This window comes from Harpia harpyja, chromosome 1, assembly GCF_026419915.1.
Source record: "Harpia harpyja isolate bHarHar1 chromosome 1, bHarHar1 primary haplotype, whole genome shotgun sequence".
In the NCBI taxonomy this organism is placed as follows: Eukaryota; Metazoa; Chordata; class Aves; order Accipitriformes; family Accipitridae; genus Harpia; species Harpia harpyja.
In genome coordinates this window covers 70,180,667-70,198,832 of record NC_068940.1, presented here as the reverse complement: position 1 = coordinate 70,198,832, position 18,166 = coordinate 70,180,667, and the positions used below count along the sequence as shown (strand labels likewise).

General features: G+C 40.8%; 1 protein-coding gene across 2 annotated transcripts in view; it reads left to right on the top strand.

Moving 5' to 3' along the window:
* Positions 1-17,200, top strand: part of CHN2 (chimerin 2) — a 168,631-nt gene extending 151,431 nt beyond the window's left edge. For both annotated transcript variants that reach the window (XM_052799256.1, XM_052799264.1), the window contains 5 exons: positions 620-793; positions 2,592-2,669; positions 9,582-9,719; positions 11,628-11,733; positions 15,344-17,200. In XM_052799256.1, the coding sequence (XP_052655216.1) occupies positions 620-793; positions 2,592-2,669; positions 9,582-9,719; positions 11,628-11,733; positions 15,344-15,515 (668 nt within the window). In that variant the 3' untranslated portion in view covers positions 15,516-17,200. The remainder of the gene's footprint in view (positions 1-619; positions 794-2,591; positions 2,670-9,581; positions 9,720-11,627; positions 11,734-15,343) is intronic.
* Positions 17,201-18,166: the final 966 nt, after the last annotated feature.

The following is an 18,166-nucleotide window of genomic DNA, read 5'->3' as shown; positions in this document are numbered from 1 at the left end:
CCTAAACTGACCTACAGACTAAACACCGGGGACACTTGAGTCACCAGTGAAGTGATGACACAGGGATGGGGAGGCTGCTGATGTGGCAGAGCGAGCCAAAATGCGACACTGCAGGAATGTGGAAGGGGAAGGGAGGCACACGAGCTCAAAGCACTGTCCCAGTTTGAATGCTTAGGTGAATCTTAGGTCCTTTGCCCGTCAGCAGTGCTAAGCCACATGCTGGCCAGCAGAAGACAGTCATTACTGTGCTAATTTTATAAAAAGCTAAACTAAAACACCCAGAAGTTAAGTCCCACGCATTCAAATGCAACACCTAGAGCTACGTGTCCAGCGGTGAACTGACCCAGACTGCACCAGCGGTCACCTCCTCCTCAGAGGGGTGTGAAGGACGTCCAGAGCTTTTATAGCTTTTTAACAACTGCCTGAGTTCACTTTGCTCACCACAAGTTTTTTACAGATTTCCGTGCTCATCTTTCTCATCTCCGTCTTATTTATTCTAGCTTTGCTGACTGATGGAGAAGTTATGTCTCTTGCTTGATGTGGCCCAAGGAAAGAAATTGTTAGACAAGACCTATCAGCATTAGTATTAATTAATTAACCTGGCTAACTTTGTTTACAGACTGCGGGCTGAACGTACATAAGCAGTGCTCCAAATACGTGCCCAACGACTGCCAACCAGACCTCAAGAGGATTAAGCGAGTCTACTGCTGCGACCTCACCACACTAGTGAAAGCCCACAATACCCAGAGGCCGATGGTTGTGGATTCATGCATTCGAGAGATCGAAGCAAGAGGTTTGTGTACTTAGGAAAGCAGCAGACACAAGTGGAGATGACCTGAATTACGTGCTAAGCTAGGACAGGGTAGTATGCCCATGCACACTGAAGACAGGATGAGAGAAGGGGTTTTTTTAGTGTAGATGATACATTGCTCTGCATTAACTAGTAAAATTAAATCATGGCATTTCATAATGCAATTTCCTGAAATGCTTTCTGAAAACATGTCAAAACATGTATTATGTTACACTTCTGAAAGGGGTGAACTTTCAAGTGAACTTTAAGTTCATGTTTATGTGTCTTTTTTCATTATTTTCTTTTAACATACCTGGGGACACTTCCAATTTCAAAGTAATCAGTTTAAATCAAATCCCTTATTAATAACCTTTCTGGACATTATGGGCAAGAGAACACAAGTGACTGGAAGTGACTCAGACAAGTGAGGTCACAAGCTGTGGCGTTTTGTGGTAGGTCACAATCTGCGCAGGGTTTCGCATGATGCTCAGCTACTGACTGATGGATACCATAGCTCAGGCAGCATGTCACAGCCAAAATGCCAGCTTGTGACAGGTTTTTGGTACACAGACGTGTGACAGATTGAAGAAATACCATATCCCCTCCAACACGACACAGTAATGATCGCAGTATTTTTGCTCTGGATAGCAAATGTGTATGTCGTGCTGCCCAATAAGCCAAATTTACCTGTTAGTCATAGCTTCAGCACAGGAATCTCATAATGTTGAATTCATGGCACCTTGGTAATCTGCATGGCAACACACTGATACAAGCCATTGGGATTTCAGAGCCACGCATCATCTACTGAAATGAATCAAAGATTTACAAGTAAATCCCCAGCACTGCTCTGTAAAGCTCTACTAGGATTATATCATCATTGCAGGGATAAATAGAAAGAATAGTTTGGACTAAGACAGAAGAGCTTTACTCCGATGATATAGTGGGAAGCTATGTTGCATTTGAGATCTAATCACTTACTTGTACATTTATTGATTAAGATAAAATCTGCTGCCCTCTCTCTGTTTTTTCAACATCTTTAAATTTCTTTAATTGCCATAGAACTATGTAAGATACTGATTTTGTTCTTAAGAAAACAAAGTGTATTGGATCTTATAAGTAGATTAGCACTGTGCGTAGTCACAATAAGGAGTTCTGGGATTAAAATAAATAATGTGTGTGTAACTCTGGTTGGCTAGCTCTGCCTGCTCTGCTGGGCTGCCCTGCATTTCATGTTGGTGTGGAGCAAAGGGGGGAGAGCTGTGCAAGTGAGCAGGTCTCTTGTGGTGAAAGAACTGTAGAAGGGATGTACTATTGTGGAGAACAGTATCATCACATCTATCAGCTGTGTATAAGTATAAGCTGACAGCAAAATCGGGAACAAATGTGCTCATAGGGAAAGGCAGTCTCTTACTTGCATTGCTATTTATCATTAGAGCAACTGGTAAAAGGAAAGGAGACCTCTAAAGCTTCATTAATTATAGCCAAATCCAGGAAAATCTCCCACATAAAGTGAATAAATCATGATAACATCACATGCCCCACCATTAGCAAATTGCAATATTTTCCTCTAACATAATAAACCACGTACCTGACAAAATCAGAAAGTATAAATTCTAAAATTTTTTAATCCTTTAAAAAACAATTTAAAATTATCTTAATCCTTCCTTAAATGCTCCTGAGTTTCACATTACAATTAATATTTTGCTCCACTTACTAGATCTGTTGTTCTTGCTTTATTGTTTTTAAGCCAGAATATTTGTTGGTTACTGAAGCAAAGTTAACCAAGAACTTTTTGTTTCAGGTTTAAAGTCCGAGGGCCTCTATAGAGTCTCAGGCTTCACTGAGCACATTGAAGATGTGAAAATGGCCTTTGATCGAGGTATATAATTTTTTAATCTTGTACAATTTTAATCTAAACTTTCAGTTCTAGGACTTTTCAGTTCTTGTTGCATCTGTATAGGTACCATGGTAATGAAACTGGCGTATAAGCAGAAGTACAGAAGGCAACCTGTCTTTTCTGAGTTCTTAAATTAATCTGTAGTGCTTTTCATGAGAAGAAATAGTATTTCATAGTTGGAAGGAATAATTAAACAGTAAGTAATGGTAGGCAGAAGGCTAAGTGCTCGGGGGACTGGATGATTGCTCAACCTAGCAGCACAGCCTAGGCTCCTAGTCCAAGTATGAGCCTAGATAGTACCAGGGGGAAGTTCTTAGTCCTATCTTCAGTAAACTCAGTGCTTTACAATATGATAATCTGAGCTTAAGAAACAGGAACTCCAACTGGGGAGTCATTCTGCCTGCAGCCTTGCAGAAAGCACCGCACTACTGTGCACGTGATTGCATCTGCACTACAGATGAGAGGAGCATTGTGGAGATTGGTTGTACAGCATATTGAAAAACGAATAATTAAAACACTGCCTGATTACCATCCTAGTAGCCCTTCTAAATTGATTTAGCTGATTACGTTTGTTCTGGTTGTGCACACAGTCTTTGCATGCAGGACTAATTCTAAGTATATATGTAAGTGGGTGCAGAGTAGGGCCTTCATCAACAGAAAACACATTTTCAAGTACATTTAAGAAGTTACATAAATATTATTCTCCTTTCTGATAAATAGTGTTTTCCTTCCTACTTAATTTTTTCAGGTATTACCTCTGCTGTGTTAGGGAATAGGTCAGACACAGCCCAGTGATCGCAAGCCCATGGGGATGAGGCAGGTCCAGGTCAAGCCAGAAAATCAGCCTGTGGGTCAGGGTACCAACCAGAAGGGTGTGTGGCCAGGCACAAGCATGGCCATGACGCAGCTGGAGACAGCTACGATGTCACTCAGGTGGGGACTGGGGGCCCTGGGGCCCATGGGCAGGAAGCGTGGGGGCTCCAGGGGAGGCTGGGCAAGGCCAGCGATGTCTGTGGGTGGCACGTCTTACACTTACTGTGCCTGAATACTTTTTTGTTTGGAGACAGTTTGTCATGCAGACATCACTGGCAAAGAAAGTCCAACTAGGATTTCCAAAGTGACTGTATTCATGCTATACCAAAAAATCCTTTAAAAAATAATACATATTTTAAAATGTGTCGGACACTGCAGTTGTGAACATATGCATATACACACACTGGTCAGCCATGATTTGGGCAAAGAGATGCACGGTGATATGACTGCTATCATAGGAAGATATATGTTGCAGATGTGCTACTGCAAGGGTCACAGTCCCCATAGGTCCCACTCTGCTCCCTGCAGGTAAATCTGGCCTGGCAAACCCTTTTGTTCTGTGTGTTAATACTCCTCTAAGTGTACCAACCTGAATGAAACCCAGAAGGAGAAGCACAGATTGAAGAGGGAAGAGTTTGAAGAAAGCAGATGGAAATTTACGTCTGAGCATGACTTGAATACTGCTGCAGCTGTAGTTCCTTTGCAAATTCTTTGAACCATTGCAACAAGTTCAGTTTTACAGACAGTGTATCTTTTATTATTGTCTACACTCGTGGCATAATCTGGTGGCGATACACAGTTGAATTAGACCCACAGCAAGGAAGAAAGTGCGATTTGCTGCCAAGAAGGCAGCACCTAGAAACAGGAGGAGTAAGGTCACTAACAGTATCGGATTTCCAAAGGAAAAAAAACATGGATAAACATGGAAGCAGAGAAAGCAAGAACCGAGTTTGCATACAAGGCTGTGGGGAAAAACCATTGGGCATAAATTGATAAAAAGCTGTGCCTTCATTTTCTTTGAACAATCTCATGAGGGAAAAGGGCTGAGAGTGTTGCCATGAATAATGCTAAAAGCAGCGCAACAGTGAACAAAACCTCGTTATGAGAATTGCATGACTAGACTGTTGCTGAGACCAGAAGCTGAAAACTTCAAAACTTTCTAGTTTTGAAAATGTTTTCTCCCTGAACTGAGATGGCAAAGCAGAAGGAGTTGTTTTGGGGGGGGGGTCGTAGGCAGGGATTTAAAGAAAACCAAAATAGATTTTTTGTTCTGACTTGTGGGCTGTGCAGCTAGAAGGTGGTTGTCAGCTGGCAGAAGGTTGAATTGGCAAGACGATTCCAATCTGACAGCTCAGGGCTTGCTTCCCCGTCAGATCCAAGTTTACAGAGACAGGGACCCAACCCTTTCTTTTGCATCCGAGCCCCACAGGTAGGAACATCGCTTTTCTGCTGCCCAGTTACCCCTGCTTAGCCCTAGAAGCCAGAGCAGCAGGGAGTGGACTATCCCAAGCATGTGGAATATCCCAGATCTCTGTCCCAGGTGACAGAGCGGGGAGAGAAGGAGGCTGAGAGCCAGATGGCAGGTCTCATCTCCAGCAATGCCTGGAAGGTTTTTGTTCAAATTTCATTTTCTGCCCAGAAAGTGAAGTTTGTGGGAGTTTTACAGAACTGTTATTTTCACATTCACTACAGGAAATCAACATATTTTTTGCAACAGTAAAGAAAAAAAATATAGGAAAATTCATGTCTGAAATATGAAACGGAAAATTCCTGATCAGTTCTGGTTAATAGACAGGTGTTGCAGCAGAAACAGCCACGTCACTATCATCTCAGACATCTCTGGAGCATGCTGCATAGCAGAAGGTAAATGTGTTTTAACAGACCTTGGGATAGTTAGCTGTCAAAGAAGAAGCTGAGAGCAGGGCTATGAACCACAGAAGAGAACTCTTTAATGGATGGTCTTGGAACAATACTAGAGGATGTACACTGGCCAGGAATAAATTTAGTTTGCCAATTTAAAGACCATTTTTTAACCATCTGAAAGCAAGGCTCTGAAACAACTTTCTAATAAGAGCAGGGATAAAAACCTTAACTAGTTTTAAAATGGAAGTTGAGAGGTTTACGAGATGGGTTATGTGGCACGGTGCCTGCAGGTAGCAGAGCACTGCACTCTGGCATTACAGAGGTCCCTCCCTGCCTGTTGTTTCCGAGTCAGTCCCCAGGCACCTGCCTAGAATGCCAGTACGCTTTTGCAGCTCTGGAAATACAGCTTTTAATCAACGGGTTTGAAAATGAACAACCTCCCATTTTAATGCGCAGGATGCATCCTTCAAATAATGCCATCAAGCTTTCTGGTTTCCCAAGCTCTTCGTCAAGCCACGGGAGCCAGAAGACAGTATGATACAGGGATGAGACGCAGGGGCTGACATGGCCGTAGAGTACCTCTCCTGCTGATTTCATGTGCAGCTGGAGGGTGCAATGAAGAGAAGCCAGCCCTCCCTCTGACTAATTCTGCTTTGCCAAAGGGACACTCACTTGTTGCTTCCCAAGAATTATAGCAAGAACAGAAAAGCAAAGGCAGGTTTGAAAGTTAACATCTTGGGAAGAGAATGGCATCCCACATAATATTATTTGGGCCCAATGAAGCTGTGATATTTGGTTTTAAAATAGGGAGAAGTTGGTCTTCGTCTGATTTAAACTAAGACTCCCTTCCAAAGCCAAAGCAGTGTAAATACCCCTACTGTAAATTAGCGTTAGGCTCTCTGAGGCACTGACAATGTTCTATTTTAGTGATTTTTTTGTAATGAGAAGGAGGGGAATAATGTGGATTTATTTAATCTGGTGAAAGTTGGTGCTGTAGAATGACAGTTGCTCTCTGTCAGCATTGTTGAGCTGTGGGGTTGTGGCATCCAGAAAAACCCTCATTGTGTGCTTTATCCACAGAGCTGCCATTGTCACCAGTGCATTCTGTCCCCCCACTTGTTTGTATGACTGGCTGGTACAATACACTTGCTAAAAATATTGTGCTGTTAAATATTACATGAGTACTTAGAGGCATCCTAACTCATACTCACTCTTTTGCCAGTGTAGCTGAAAACCTGTCAAATGCCAAATCCAAGAAAAACCACAAAGAAGCATGTTAGCATGGCAAAGGTTGTGCAATAAAAACAAAGCATTAAGCAAAAAGGAATTTAAGCGGAAATGTAATTCAGTATTCAGAGGGCATAGCTGAGGCTTTAAGAATGTAATACTTATTCCATTTCATTCTCTGATAAACTATTGGTGTATTTCTATGGCATCCAAAGTCAGCTGAAACCTTTAAGGTACAGAATAAAGACTTTCTTTGTCTTGAGGTATTCAGACTTCACAATAACGCAACAAAATATGTTGAGAGTCAAAGTAACAAGGAAAGAGAAATGATGGGGTTTGGGCAGGATTAGGTTTGTAAAGCTGAAATGAACTATATGTTCGTAATCCAAAATGAAAAAAAAAGATTGTATTAACATATGGCCACTGCAATGGTACTGAAAATACTAATTACAATCTGAGAAAAGTTACTGTATTGAAGAGTGAAAAAAATGATTGTGGTAATGCAGAAGTTACCATATAAAACAGATGTAGTTCATACAGTATGCTACTGCAGAAGATCCTCTGTGAAATTTGTATCATGACTTTACTGGCAATGAATTAACTTTTCTTTCTTAGTGCTTTGAATTTTAAAAGTGTATAAATAAAAAATACAAATCCAGGAATTTGGTGAGGATAAGAAATAAGAGCAGCCTGCCAAGGGCCTTCAATTGCTGAAACTGAAAAGAAAAGAAAAAAAAAAACAATCCAAAATCTACCAAAGGAAAATAAAAATTCCCCTTCCCCTACATACCCACTGCAGAAATGTGTAGCTATATTATAACAGATGTATTGTTATGCTCACTTTAAAATAATTCTTCAGCATGTTTCCAATGGATGTACATTTGTCTCTGAAGTGAAGAGAAAAATCTTTGACTCAGGAATTAATGCATTTTTCCTACAGTAAGTGAATATGTAAATAAGAGGTATGTTTGAAGTACCTCTAGCTGAAGCACCCCTTTAAGGAAGCTTGCTGGGCTGCTTTGTAAAAGTACTAAATAAATAACACTTCCATTTAGTGTACTGGTGACCTGGATAATAGGTGCAACCTTCTGCTTTGCTATGTCTGTTCTGATGCAGCTGCTGGCTCCTTGGAGGTATCTGTTTTCAGTGGAGCGTTTTGAGTGCTCAGTGTCCATCAATTAAATAGAGCTCTCCACACAAAGCTTTACAAGACTAATGCTACTGTGCCTGGAACGTGTGGATTAAAAAAAAGATTGGGGCAGTGTAAACATCCTCCTAGGGCTTATTGATGCTGTATTAAATTAAATGCTGATGGATGTATTCAGACTGCTCAGCTGCATCAAGAAAGGCTGCTTGTTTTAAACACTTAAGCATATAATCTCCTCTTGATGAGAACATGTAGTGCTATTAGTCTTAATGAGAATTATGTGCATACATTGGACAGGACGTATCCCTTCAATATTAATGCCATAGGTTTGTATAAAATGTCTACAATCAATATAAACTCTTTTACTCTGCTGTGAAAGCCTTTATCACCATCTTAAGACACCATGTATCAAGCACACCCACTCATCTGTCTGTATCAGGGCACGTCTACAAGCACTAGTTATTGCAAGACAAGCAAGGCGATGGCTTTACAGCATGTCGGCACCTCGGTGGTAGCAGCCCAGGCTTGCTCGTGCACCTCCTGGCAGATACGAGCAAACTCCTCTCCGTTGTTCAGGCAAGCGTAACCTCACATCACGCCACTCACCATACAGTCCTAGTCTTCACCACCTCCTGCAAGGGAAACGCTGTTATCCTCACTTGAAAGGTGGGGAATAAGGACTACGGGGTGTAACTGATCTCAAAGAAGCCTGAGATAAAGCTGGCGGTTAAATCCAGACAGCCTCAGCCACTGCTTCACCAGTGTCCTACCCCATCTTTCTACTGGAAGATGGCCAAAGACAGGCCCCAGGAGGGGAGGACAGCAGAATTTCTCAGTCTGGAGAAAAATGTGGCTATGAGGGTACTAGGTAGTACAGAACAGATGTAGTCATTTGAACTTGAAAAATAATAGTGAACCAGCCTTGCCGCTAGTTCTTGTAACTTCACTCGTTGCAAGCCATGAGTTGGTCAAGGGCTTATCAGCAACACTTGTAAATGTTAAGTTCATGTGATTAAAAGTGCTCCATAATGGAGTTCTGACTAACTGTGTTATAATATGTGGCAAACAAAATGTATGGCCTTTCAGTTGCATAATTCATCTATTTAGCTGTTCTGCATTACAAGTATCCATATTCATTAAACAAGTTGTGATCCACATTTCAGAATAAATTGTATAGCTAAATGCCATAGCATGTCTATTTAAATTCAAATTGTTGCTATAAATAAATAAGTCAAATATTAAGACATTAGAGGACTTCCAGAAAATAAGGCGGCTTTATTACTAGCTAATCAGTATAGATAGATTGGTGCAAGACTTTTACAAGATTTGGGTGTTTACTCTGATTTTTCCTACTGGTCTCCTGAGGGTCATTGGAAATTTATGTTATTTCTCTGTGCCTCTGTTTCCCCAAGTGAAAATGAAAAGAATGGTCCGTACTGCTGTGCATTGATCTGCGGATACAAAATACAACACCAGAACAAGTTATTAATAGCCTATTTTGAGTGAATAAATGGACAAAATTCAATAAATATATTATTAACATGATTTTTCATCCAACATTAAAACATTATGTGTGAGATGGTACACTGCAGATATTGTTGATGAAATCACCAGCCCCTCCAAAAGATGTAAGCAAATAAATTGTTTACTAAAAGATAAAGAAACTACCATTCCTCATTCATATACTGTAACGTTAGTAGCAATATATTCTCATTTAAGCCTTCCAAATGCTTTCAGGTTGTTTTTTCTTGTCAGGTTGAACACAATAAATCTGAATTAGAAGCCTAGCCTTGCTTCAGTCAAAATTAGCCTGGTTTCAAAAAGATTTCTTCCTCCTTTTCTAGATGGTGACAAGGCTGATATTTCTGCCAGTATTTATCCAGACATAAACATCATTGCTGGAGCACTGAAGCTATACTTCAGAGACTTACCGATTCCCGTGATCACCTACGACACCTATTCGAAGTTCATAGAGGCAGCAAGTAAGTATTGCATAGTAATTTGTACTGATCTTTAATTACATTTCCCATCCATAAAGCTGTCCACGTTAAAGAAAAAGGCAAGACAGACGACAAATTGGAAGTAAGGGCATTGTTCTGTTCATTACTTCACTGCCATGTCCTTCTTTCACGTAAAACTTTTGCCTTATTGTTAATCAGATGGGACATCATTCAGGTTAAAAAATAAAAGTAAACGTAGGGTATCAAAATAACTGACCAGTTTCAGAAGGCATGGTTTCAGTCTCAGTCAGCGAAGCTACGATGTGCCCTGGGATAGAGTTTTGAATGGAATCGCCTGTTCTTTTCTTGTAAACGACCCAAATTCTGTGCCAACAGGCAGAATGTCCAGTGCTGCTGCAAGGACTGCATCTGGCACTGGGAGGATCCCAGGGCCGGTGTCACAGCCGCAGTGCTGGCTGCCAGACACATGCAAGATGGGGTGATCAGTGAGGGGTCAGGGTTGACGTGAACAGTGTGAGCCTTGAGGGTGTGTCCCATTTCCCCACCATTTTCCCCATCTCCCACACCCTGGCCTCCTTTGGCAACAAAACTGCGCTGCAGACAAGCACATCCCCTCCTTCAGTCTGTGAGGGATCAGAGCAGTGAGACACCCCCCAAAGCACATCTGCCCCACGGTTCAGGTGCATCCCCTGTTAGTTAAGTCCTACAGTATCTAACCCGTGTCCGGATGGGAGGCACGGGCAGTTACCCCCTGGCCAGAGCCAGCAGGTCGTGGGTGCACGCTGTCAGGGAAGGAGGAGGACAGCAGCATTCGTTGCCATAATGTTGGCAGAGCGAGCTGAGATTTGCCTCAAATTCTACTCTCTGGGGAGTAGCGTTCCACATAATGATAGTCCCTAATGAAAACTCACCAGATGGATTGCATCAAAATCAGATTATTAGCAAAGATGTCAAAGACATGAGGTATCTACGAAGTAGCATGCTTTCTTCTTTAAAAAATATCCTTAGTAATTTTGAAATGGCACCCAGTATATCGATAAGCAGCAGGAATAGTGGTCTGTCTGTGTGACTGTGCTGCCTTCCCTTACCCTCTGGCTTACCGCACCTTGCAGTCCCCATGCAACCACAGATACCTCTCTCCTGCACTCTCCTCTTCCTCCTTGGCAGAGAAATTATTCTTGCTTGTCACTTGTCCCTTAAAGAACATGCCCAGAGGAAGCAGTTCCTGTCATGTCAATACACCAGTCTCTTAAAAGCAGGACACAGAGATTCTTAATCTTCTAAAATTTGGGGCTGCTGGTGCCATTTGTATGAAAAGTCATGCAGCAAATATAACTCTGACTCAGTTCACAGCTTGGGAATCTATACTTTTCATGTATATGAATGTAAATCCTGCTCAGATTTTTAGAGAGATTGCCAAACAGTTTTACTGATGCTCTCCGATCACGGATACCTACATTTAAATACGTTCAGAAATCTTTGTTTGTGTAATTCCATGCCATTTCAATCTCTGGCTAAACTTATATATTCAAGCAGAGTCTCTAAAAGCATATATCCACACTCCCATCTGGTTTTGAAGGCTAATGGAAGTAATCTTATGTAAGATTTTAAAGAGTCAGTTCTGGGCAGAGTATTATCAAGCACGTAACGAAGCTCGGGTACTGTACCTATACAAGCCTGTAGATAGATCTACAGACCATAGAGACAACTATTGGGTGGTCTTTGTTGCTGATTTCTTTGTAAAGCCTTTTTTTTTTTGAGGATGCAGAAGTTGCTGATAAGCTCCATGTTTATGAGTTTAATATTTATCCCTCCAAGCACAGTCAATGGCTTGTAAATGACTCCATAATAATAAGTTAGCTTCCTGAATTATTGCTGTTTACAAATGGAAAGCCCTATTAACATTAATCCTGTTTTGTGTTTTTACAGAAATCTCCAATCCTGATGAACGACTAGAAGCAATACATGAAGTGTTGATGTTACTCCCTGCTGCTCACTACGAGACACTTAGATACCTAATGATTCATCTCAAAAAGTGAGTTAATTGGCACGCAGGATAGTTCTTGAAGAGCTTAACAATTTTCTGCTTTGAAAGAGAGACATCACAGAAAGTACCAATAAAGCTTCCATTAGGCACTGCCACTAAAACAATAATGTTGCAAATAAGCAGACAAGCTATGTTTCTATAAATGCATATAAGCTATGCACATATATAGCATAGATCCTTTTGCTGGCAGATCACTGCAAACCTTTGAAGAGTTAATTGAGATTTGTCATGCTTCTCTGAGGCAGATGATATCTGCCAAATACCAGAATGGTAGGTACTTCAGCGATGTGCTAGATGTTCTGCAGTAAGTCACTTAATCATGCTTTGCTTCTGCCTCCCCTTACCTCCTGATTTGTCTTCTTGAACGATAACCCTAAAAGGAAAGAGCTGTCTCTTACGAGTTGTTTGCTCACATCACAGTTAAGCCAAGAATCAAGCAGGACCTATTTTTATACAACTAGTAAAAGCAATACAGGCCCTTATCAGTTATATCTCTTTTGGTTTTAAACACACTCTGCCTCATTTGCTTTCCAAAGCTTCTGCAGGCATATATGACGCATACATAAGGCATACATAAGGCTTCATAAGGCATACAAAATTTTCAGAAGTGCCTAAATTTCATTTTTGAAAGTGACTTGGGAGCGTACTGCTGAGTTTTCCAAGTTTTCAGGTAGGTACCTAGGAAAATTATGAAGTGGTCCAAAGAGGGTGCCTCACTTTCACTAATTTCAAGCAAAACTGTTTTTCAAAACCATGCTAACTCCACTTTGCTACTTTGGGTATTTACGTGCCTTCAGGAAGTCATCTTCGCAAGTTTTTAAAAACTGAAGCTGAATAAAGACTGGCATGTCATCTCAAAGCAGGCCTTCATTTAAGGATATGTTGCCCAAGATGTCCCTTGTCTCTGGTTAAAGTTTATGGTGCTACTTGGAAACAACAGAAAAGGGGTTAAGGCAGGAATACAACTACTCACCTTTTATACAGCAAATCCTTGTTCTCTTCTTAGTTGTCCCACTACTTGCAACACAGTTGCGAATTTGGAGTATTTTCTGTGTGCACTATTCTGCACTATTAATGCCAACCTAAAAAGAGAAATACCTCAACTCACATAAAATTGCATCAGAGAGCTTGTGTGAAGTGCATTTCATGCTCAATCAGGTTCTCATTATGCAGAGACTTTTCCTCATTTTGAATCGGCTCAGGTCATTACAACTGAGTAATTTTTCCTCTCGATGAGACATTACCTGGGCATGCAGGAACTTCTTTGGACTCTGCAGAAATGAGATGTGCAAATATCCACCCTTGTCAGTACATATGCATGGACAGCTCAGGATGAACCATGTTGGCTTTTAAGAAGGCCTGTGGAGGCTGTAGACAAGCCAGGTGCATACAGAATCAGTATTTTCATGTCCTGGCAGCAAATTTTTCATAGACAAGTATTGACTTGCCTTCCTTCTTTTTCATGAACTGCAGTACAGGCTTTGATTCAGCTGTTGAGCTGAACTACTGATGAGACAAAAATAGTCCAAACACCTGATTAAGCTTTCTCTCTCAAATACCTGCAAGTCATGCAATGAATTTCCTCTCCTTTCCGAAATAGTAGCTTTCAGCATCTGCACAGAAATCAAGCACATGTCAGTTCCTATGGAGATTCTGTCAGAGAGATCCGAATGCAAAAGATAGAAGATCTTTTAGGTTCAGACTATGCTGTTCTGTAGATTAAACAAGGAGTCCCAACTCCAGCCCCATCGGGCTCTTCCTGCACGGAGAAAACATGCGCCAGTGTCAAAGAGTCTATGTAAAGACTGCAGGATCACAGCCTCTACACCAGCGCTGTTTCTCAACAGAAGAGAAACTGCACTGAACTGTTGTTAAAAGCACAGGAAAATCCAGCAGAGGACAATGTCAGCAATGAAAAATGAGTTTGTCAGTCAATTAATTGTTTTCTTCAGTTATCAGAGGAAATACAATAGCATGAGCAGTCCCCCCTGTGGTGAAATGCATAGAACTCCATCCATGCTGACATTGCAGTGAAGCTGTGAATCTTCTCTGTGTTCACCCCAGGCCATGCAGCAAGCCCCACGCTCCTGCGCAGAGGTGCCAGTAAGATGTATGTAGCATTGCATAGCTGTTCAACACCTGTGCTGCATACATCCACAGATGGAAAGCAGAGTGTTATACATACACTTGCACAGAGGTGGCTTGGGCTAGGCAGCCTTGGTTTGTCTTTTTTCCTTGCAAAGTACAGCTAACATCTGTGCTAGAAGATGAGGATGTACCTGTGAGTAGGGGCACTAATGGACTTCTGTCCTGAAAGCAAAGAGGAGCAGTGTTTTTCTGTGACAGAGCCACTCTTTGCAGACACCCAATAGCAGAAGCAAAACCTAATCATAAAAGGACCTTGCAAACAAGGGAAGACCAGATTACTTCTGGTTTCAGCCTCTTTGTGCTCCCCCGATGGCATGAGTGAATCCACTGCTGCCCAGCTGGGAATTACCTTGGCCGGGGGTGGTCTCAGCTGTTGCCAGGAGAGCTGGCTCCAAAACCAGATGTGCTCCACCCTGGCAGAGGAGTTGTGTGTGGAGGAGATGTGAAACTTCACCCACGCTGTACTTGGTAACAGCAAGTGTCTGGTCCATGAGGGACCGTGGCTGATCGAGGGACCATGGCTGTCTCTACACTGCAGTGCAAGAGCACTCTCAGGACCCAACTCAAATGCCAAAGTCTCGATGGGACGACACTGATGTGATCCAGCTCTATTACCAGGAGGAAAACCTTGAGCACACCTTGCATCTTCCAGCAGGCCTGACTGATTTTCCAGTCAGGGCTGACTTCTCTGCAGCTTGGCCAATCCTGGGTGGTCTTTGTTTGCTCCAGCCACACATAGTCTACCTATTCTTGTATTTACATTATAGGACCCGTGTCAGGCAACAAAACAGCCTGGGCTCCTTCCTAGAAGTGCCTCTCTTCTCTGTCAAGGATAGGTGGCGTTTGCCAGGCTGCTCCAGGATTCAGCCTACTCCTAAAGTATAACAAGTAGTCAGAATCACTCAGCTGTTGGTTGGCCTGAGGCAGCCAGCAAAGCAGAAAGGTGTGAAGGGATGGGTTCCTGCAGGCTGGAAGCATGTCTGGGAGAGCATGGGGGTCATTGGTAATCAAAAGAAAATCTGGGTTCATATTCGGGAAGCACAGCCACACCTCTGGTGTGATGCACACCAAGCACAACGTGCCAGAGAACTGTAGTTACTGTAGCATAGGGCACTGCTCCATACATCATCATTTAAATCGTTATTATGCTTTTCAAAAAAGCAACTGCCACTAATTCTTATACCCTAATGGATAGCCACATCGAAAAATCACTTAAGAGTTGCATGAGGGGTATTTAAAGGCACTGGAAATCACAGCCCCACCGTAGCTGCATTGTACTTGCTGTGGAAACAGTTACTATATTGAGTGAAAGTAAAAATTGTTACTGAAAAATGTCATTATCTACCAATGCTTGATGTGAAGCAGTACTACAGATTAAGATGCATATATTCTTTTCTTCTGGGAAGTAAACAACTACTTACTTTTTTTTCTTTTTTTTTTTCTATTTTAGGGTTACCTTGCATGAAAAGGAGAATTTTATGAATGCTGAAAACCTGGGAATAGTGTTTGGGCCCACTTTAATGAGACCTCCAGAGGACAGTACCCTTGCTACACTGAATGACATGCGGTACCAGAAGTTAATTGTGCAGATTTTAATAGAAAATGAAGATGTTCTCTTTTAGACAGAGAGGCATATCTTCAAAGCCATTTGTGTTAAAATAATTAGTTTGAAGGAAAACAACATTTCTTTAAATTTTTTTAAACATAAAGGAAAAGTTCCTTGACTGCACTTCAATTTCTGCAAAGTTGCAGATGGATGCCAAAATGTTTAGGGAAAGCCTATGTCTCATAGACATATGCCTCTTTGTAGAAGGGAAAAAAAGGTCAGAAAAAATCCTCTTACCTTGTATCTTTTGCCTTGTCTCAGATGTATATTTGTTTTGAGAAGTTGCAGACGATTTTATTGTTAACTTATTAAGAAACACAAAACATATTTTAATATGGCTAGAGAAGCAAAAAGGTACTTAATCAGTGTTACTTGTATACGCCTATACATTTCCCTCTCCATGAGACATAATTATATATGTCAATTGTGAAACAGAACCTATATTATAAAGATATTTTTACTTTACCTAGCTGAAAGAATGGCATTTTATTTTAGCAAACTATAAATCAATGCGGTGCATTGATTATTTTCCACATAATTCTTTCCTGCATTTTTGCTATGATATATTGAAAACAATTACCACTAATGCAGTATTATCCTGACATACCTCTTTCATTGCAAGTGTTTTAAAGGAGAATTCTTTTCTTGTATGTATTCCAGCTTTCCTTAGGCTTTTTTGAACATTTAGGCACTAGCATCCTAAGATTGTACACTTTTAGCCATTTGCTATTTCCCAAAACATATAGTATTTTCTCTTCTCTTTTTTTTTTTTTTACTCCCATGTGAAATATGGTATTGAGAATTTTTCAAAAGTCCTGGTGGTAGTATCAGTTTCACATGCCAGATTTTTCTTGGATTACAGTAATATGTAAGTTAAGTGATGCTGGGACACTGGATATTTTCTGGCCTTGTTGAAAAGTTAGCACTTTTTTGGGTTAATTATGAAGGATTTGGTTTTTCTGTAAAAATCGAGTTATGTTTTGTCATGTTTCTGTATTTATAAGCGTACAGTAAATCTGCTAAAAATGTAGGTATTTATCTTGAATGTGTTTCCTGATGGTTTGTTAAAAAAAAAAAAGAAAGAATGTGTAGGAAATGTGGGAGTTGGTAAATTTAATTATTACCAAATTTTAATATTTTTCTCCCCTCACAAACATTGACCTACAGAGTTCATAGTCTAACTGCAACTTATTCCTAATGTTAAAACTGTTTCTCAGCATGAGATGTTTCTGCAAGCTTAGAAAATCAACATAGTTTACTACCAAACTCAATTTTCAATACAAAAAAAAATTCTAATAATCCCTCATCTTGATCATTTGTATCATATGCTTGGTAACTCAGTGACGCAGTTTCCTGAATTATTTCAGGGAGCACATGTTTCTATTCAAATTGAAAAAATATGTGTAACTATGTAATGAAGGGAGGTGAAGGGTATGACTGTAAATTTGTTGTCTTCTAGAGAAATAACTAAGGGCTAGATAGATTAATCCAGATTGCAGAGCAAATGCTAAAAAGTCTGAGTTCCCAATACTTCCATAGATCCTCCTGCCTTGTACAGGACTATTTGTTGTAGGTTATGTACTACTTAATACTGTCATAAAAATGATCTGGAAATGGTTTTATTTTGTGAAGTGAAATATGCTTTGTAATTTATGATAGTGTAAATGGAAGGAAAAATCCCATTAAATGTGTTAAAGAGTTCTGGTGTCTGTCATTCTGACCACATGGCAAGCTGCCAAATGAAAATCAATCGCTAATTACCATCCTGACATTGCTGGAAACTTTCCTACTTGGAAAACTTAGAACAGTTTTACTGAATGTCAGCAGTTTCAGATTGGCACTTGGATGCCCATACTACCACAGCCAAGGCTATGCACACACTTAGTTTCTGCAATCACCCTGAACCACCTCTTTGTAAAACATCCAAGCAAGCAATGAATCGCAATATCAATCCAATCAATATCCAAGAATCAATGCCATCAGAGCACTTTTCCACTCCCTTGAACACAGACATTTGACTAACAAATGATTTTCTTTAGTTTTTCTGGTGAGTTCAGTAATGAGTTATTTTTTTAAGGCAGGAACAGTATTTTAGTACCCTTTTTTTTATTTTTGTAGGAAGACAAGCAAGTCATTCTGCTTCTGCTTCTCCCTTTCCCTCTATCATGGGCATACTGGTAGCTTTGACATGTCTCACAGTCTAGGGTCTTCAACACATGTCCCATCCTAAGGATTCGATGACAGTACAAAGCAGTGTGTTCAGAAATACCCATGCGTAGTGTCTTTGGAGAGCAGAAGTTTCTAATCTGTTGGACAGAGGGAAGAGTATGATTCTGCATCTTAAAACACAAATATCTAATGAATTGTTCATGTTTGTCTTGACTAACTGATTAACCGATGTCCAGCATCCTCAGGGGCATACTGAGCATGGAGGTAAAAGGACACTGTCCCCTCCATACCTCATTAGTGCCACCTTGTGCTGCGCACGCTTCATCTCTTACGTCGGACTTACTGTGGCCATCATCGCTGCACCTGGGGCTGAGCAGCACCTCTGAGATCTGATCGTCTCTGTTCCAGATTCACCATTCAAGGAAATAAAAAGGCAGCAGACTTTTCTCTGCAAAACTGACTGCTAAAACAGAAGAAAAAGCATATTTATCTTTAATG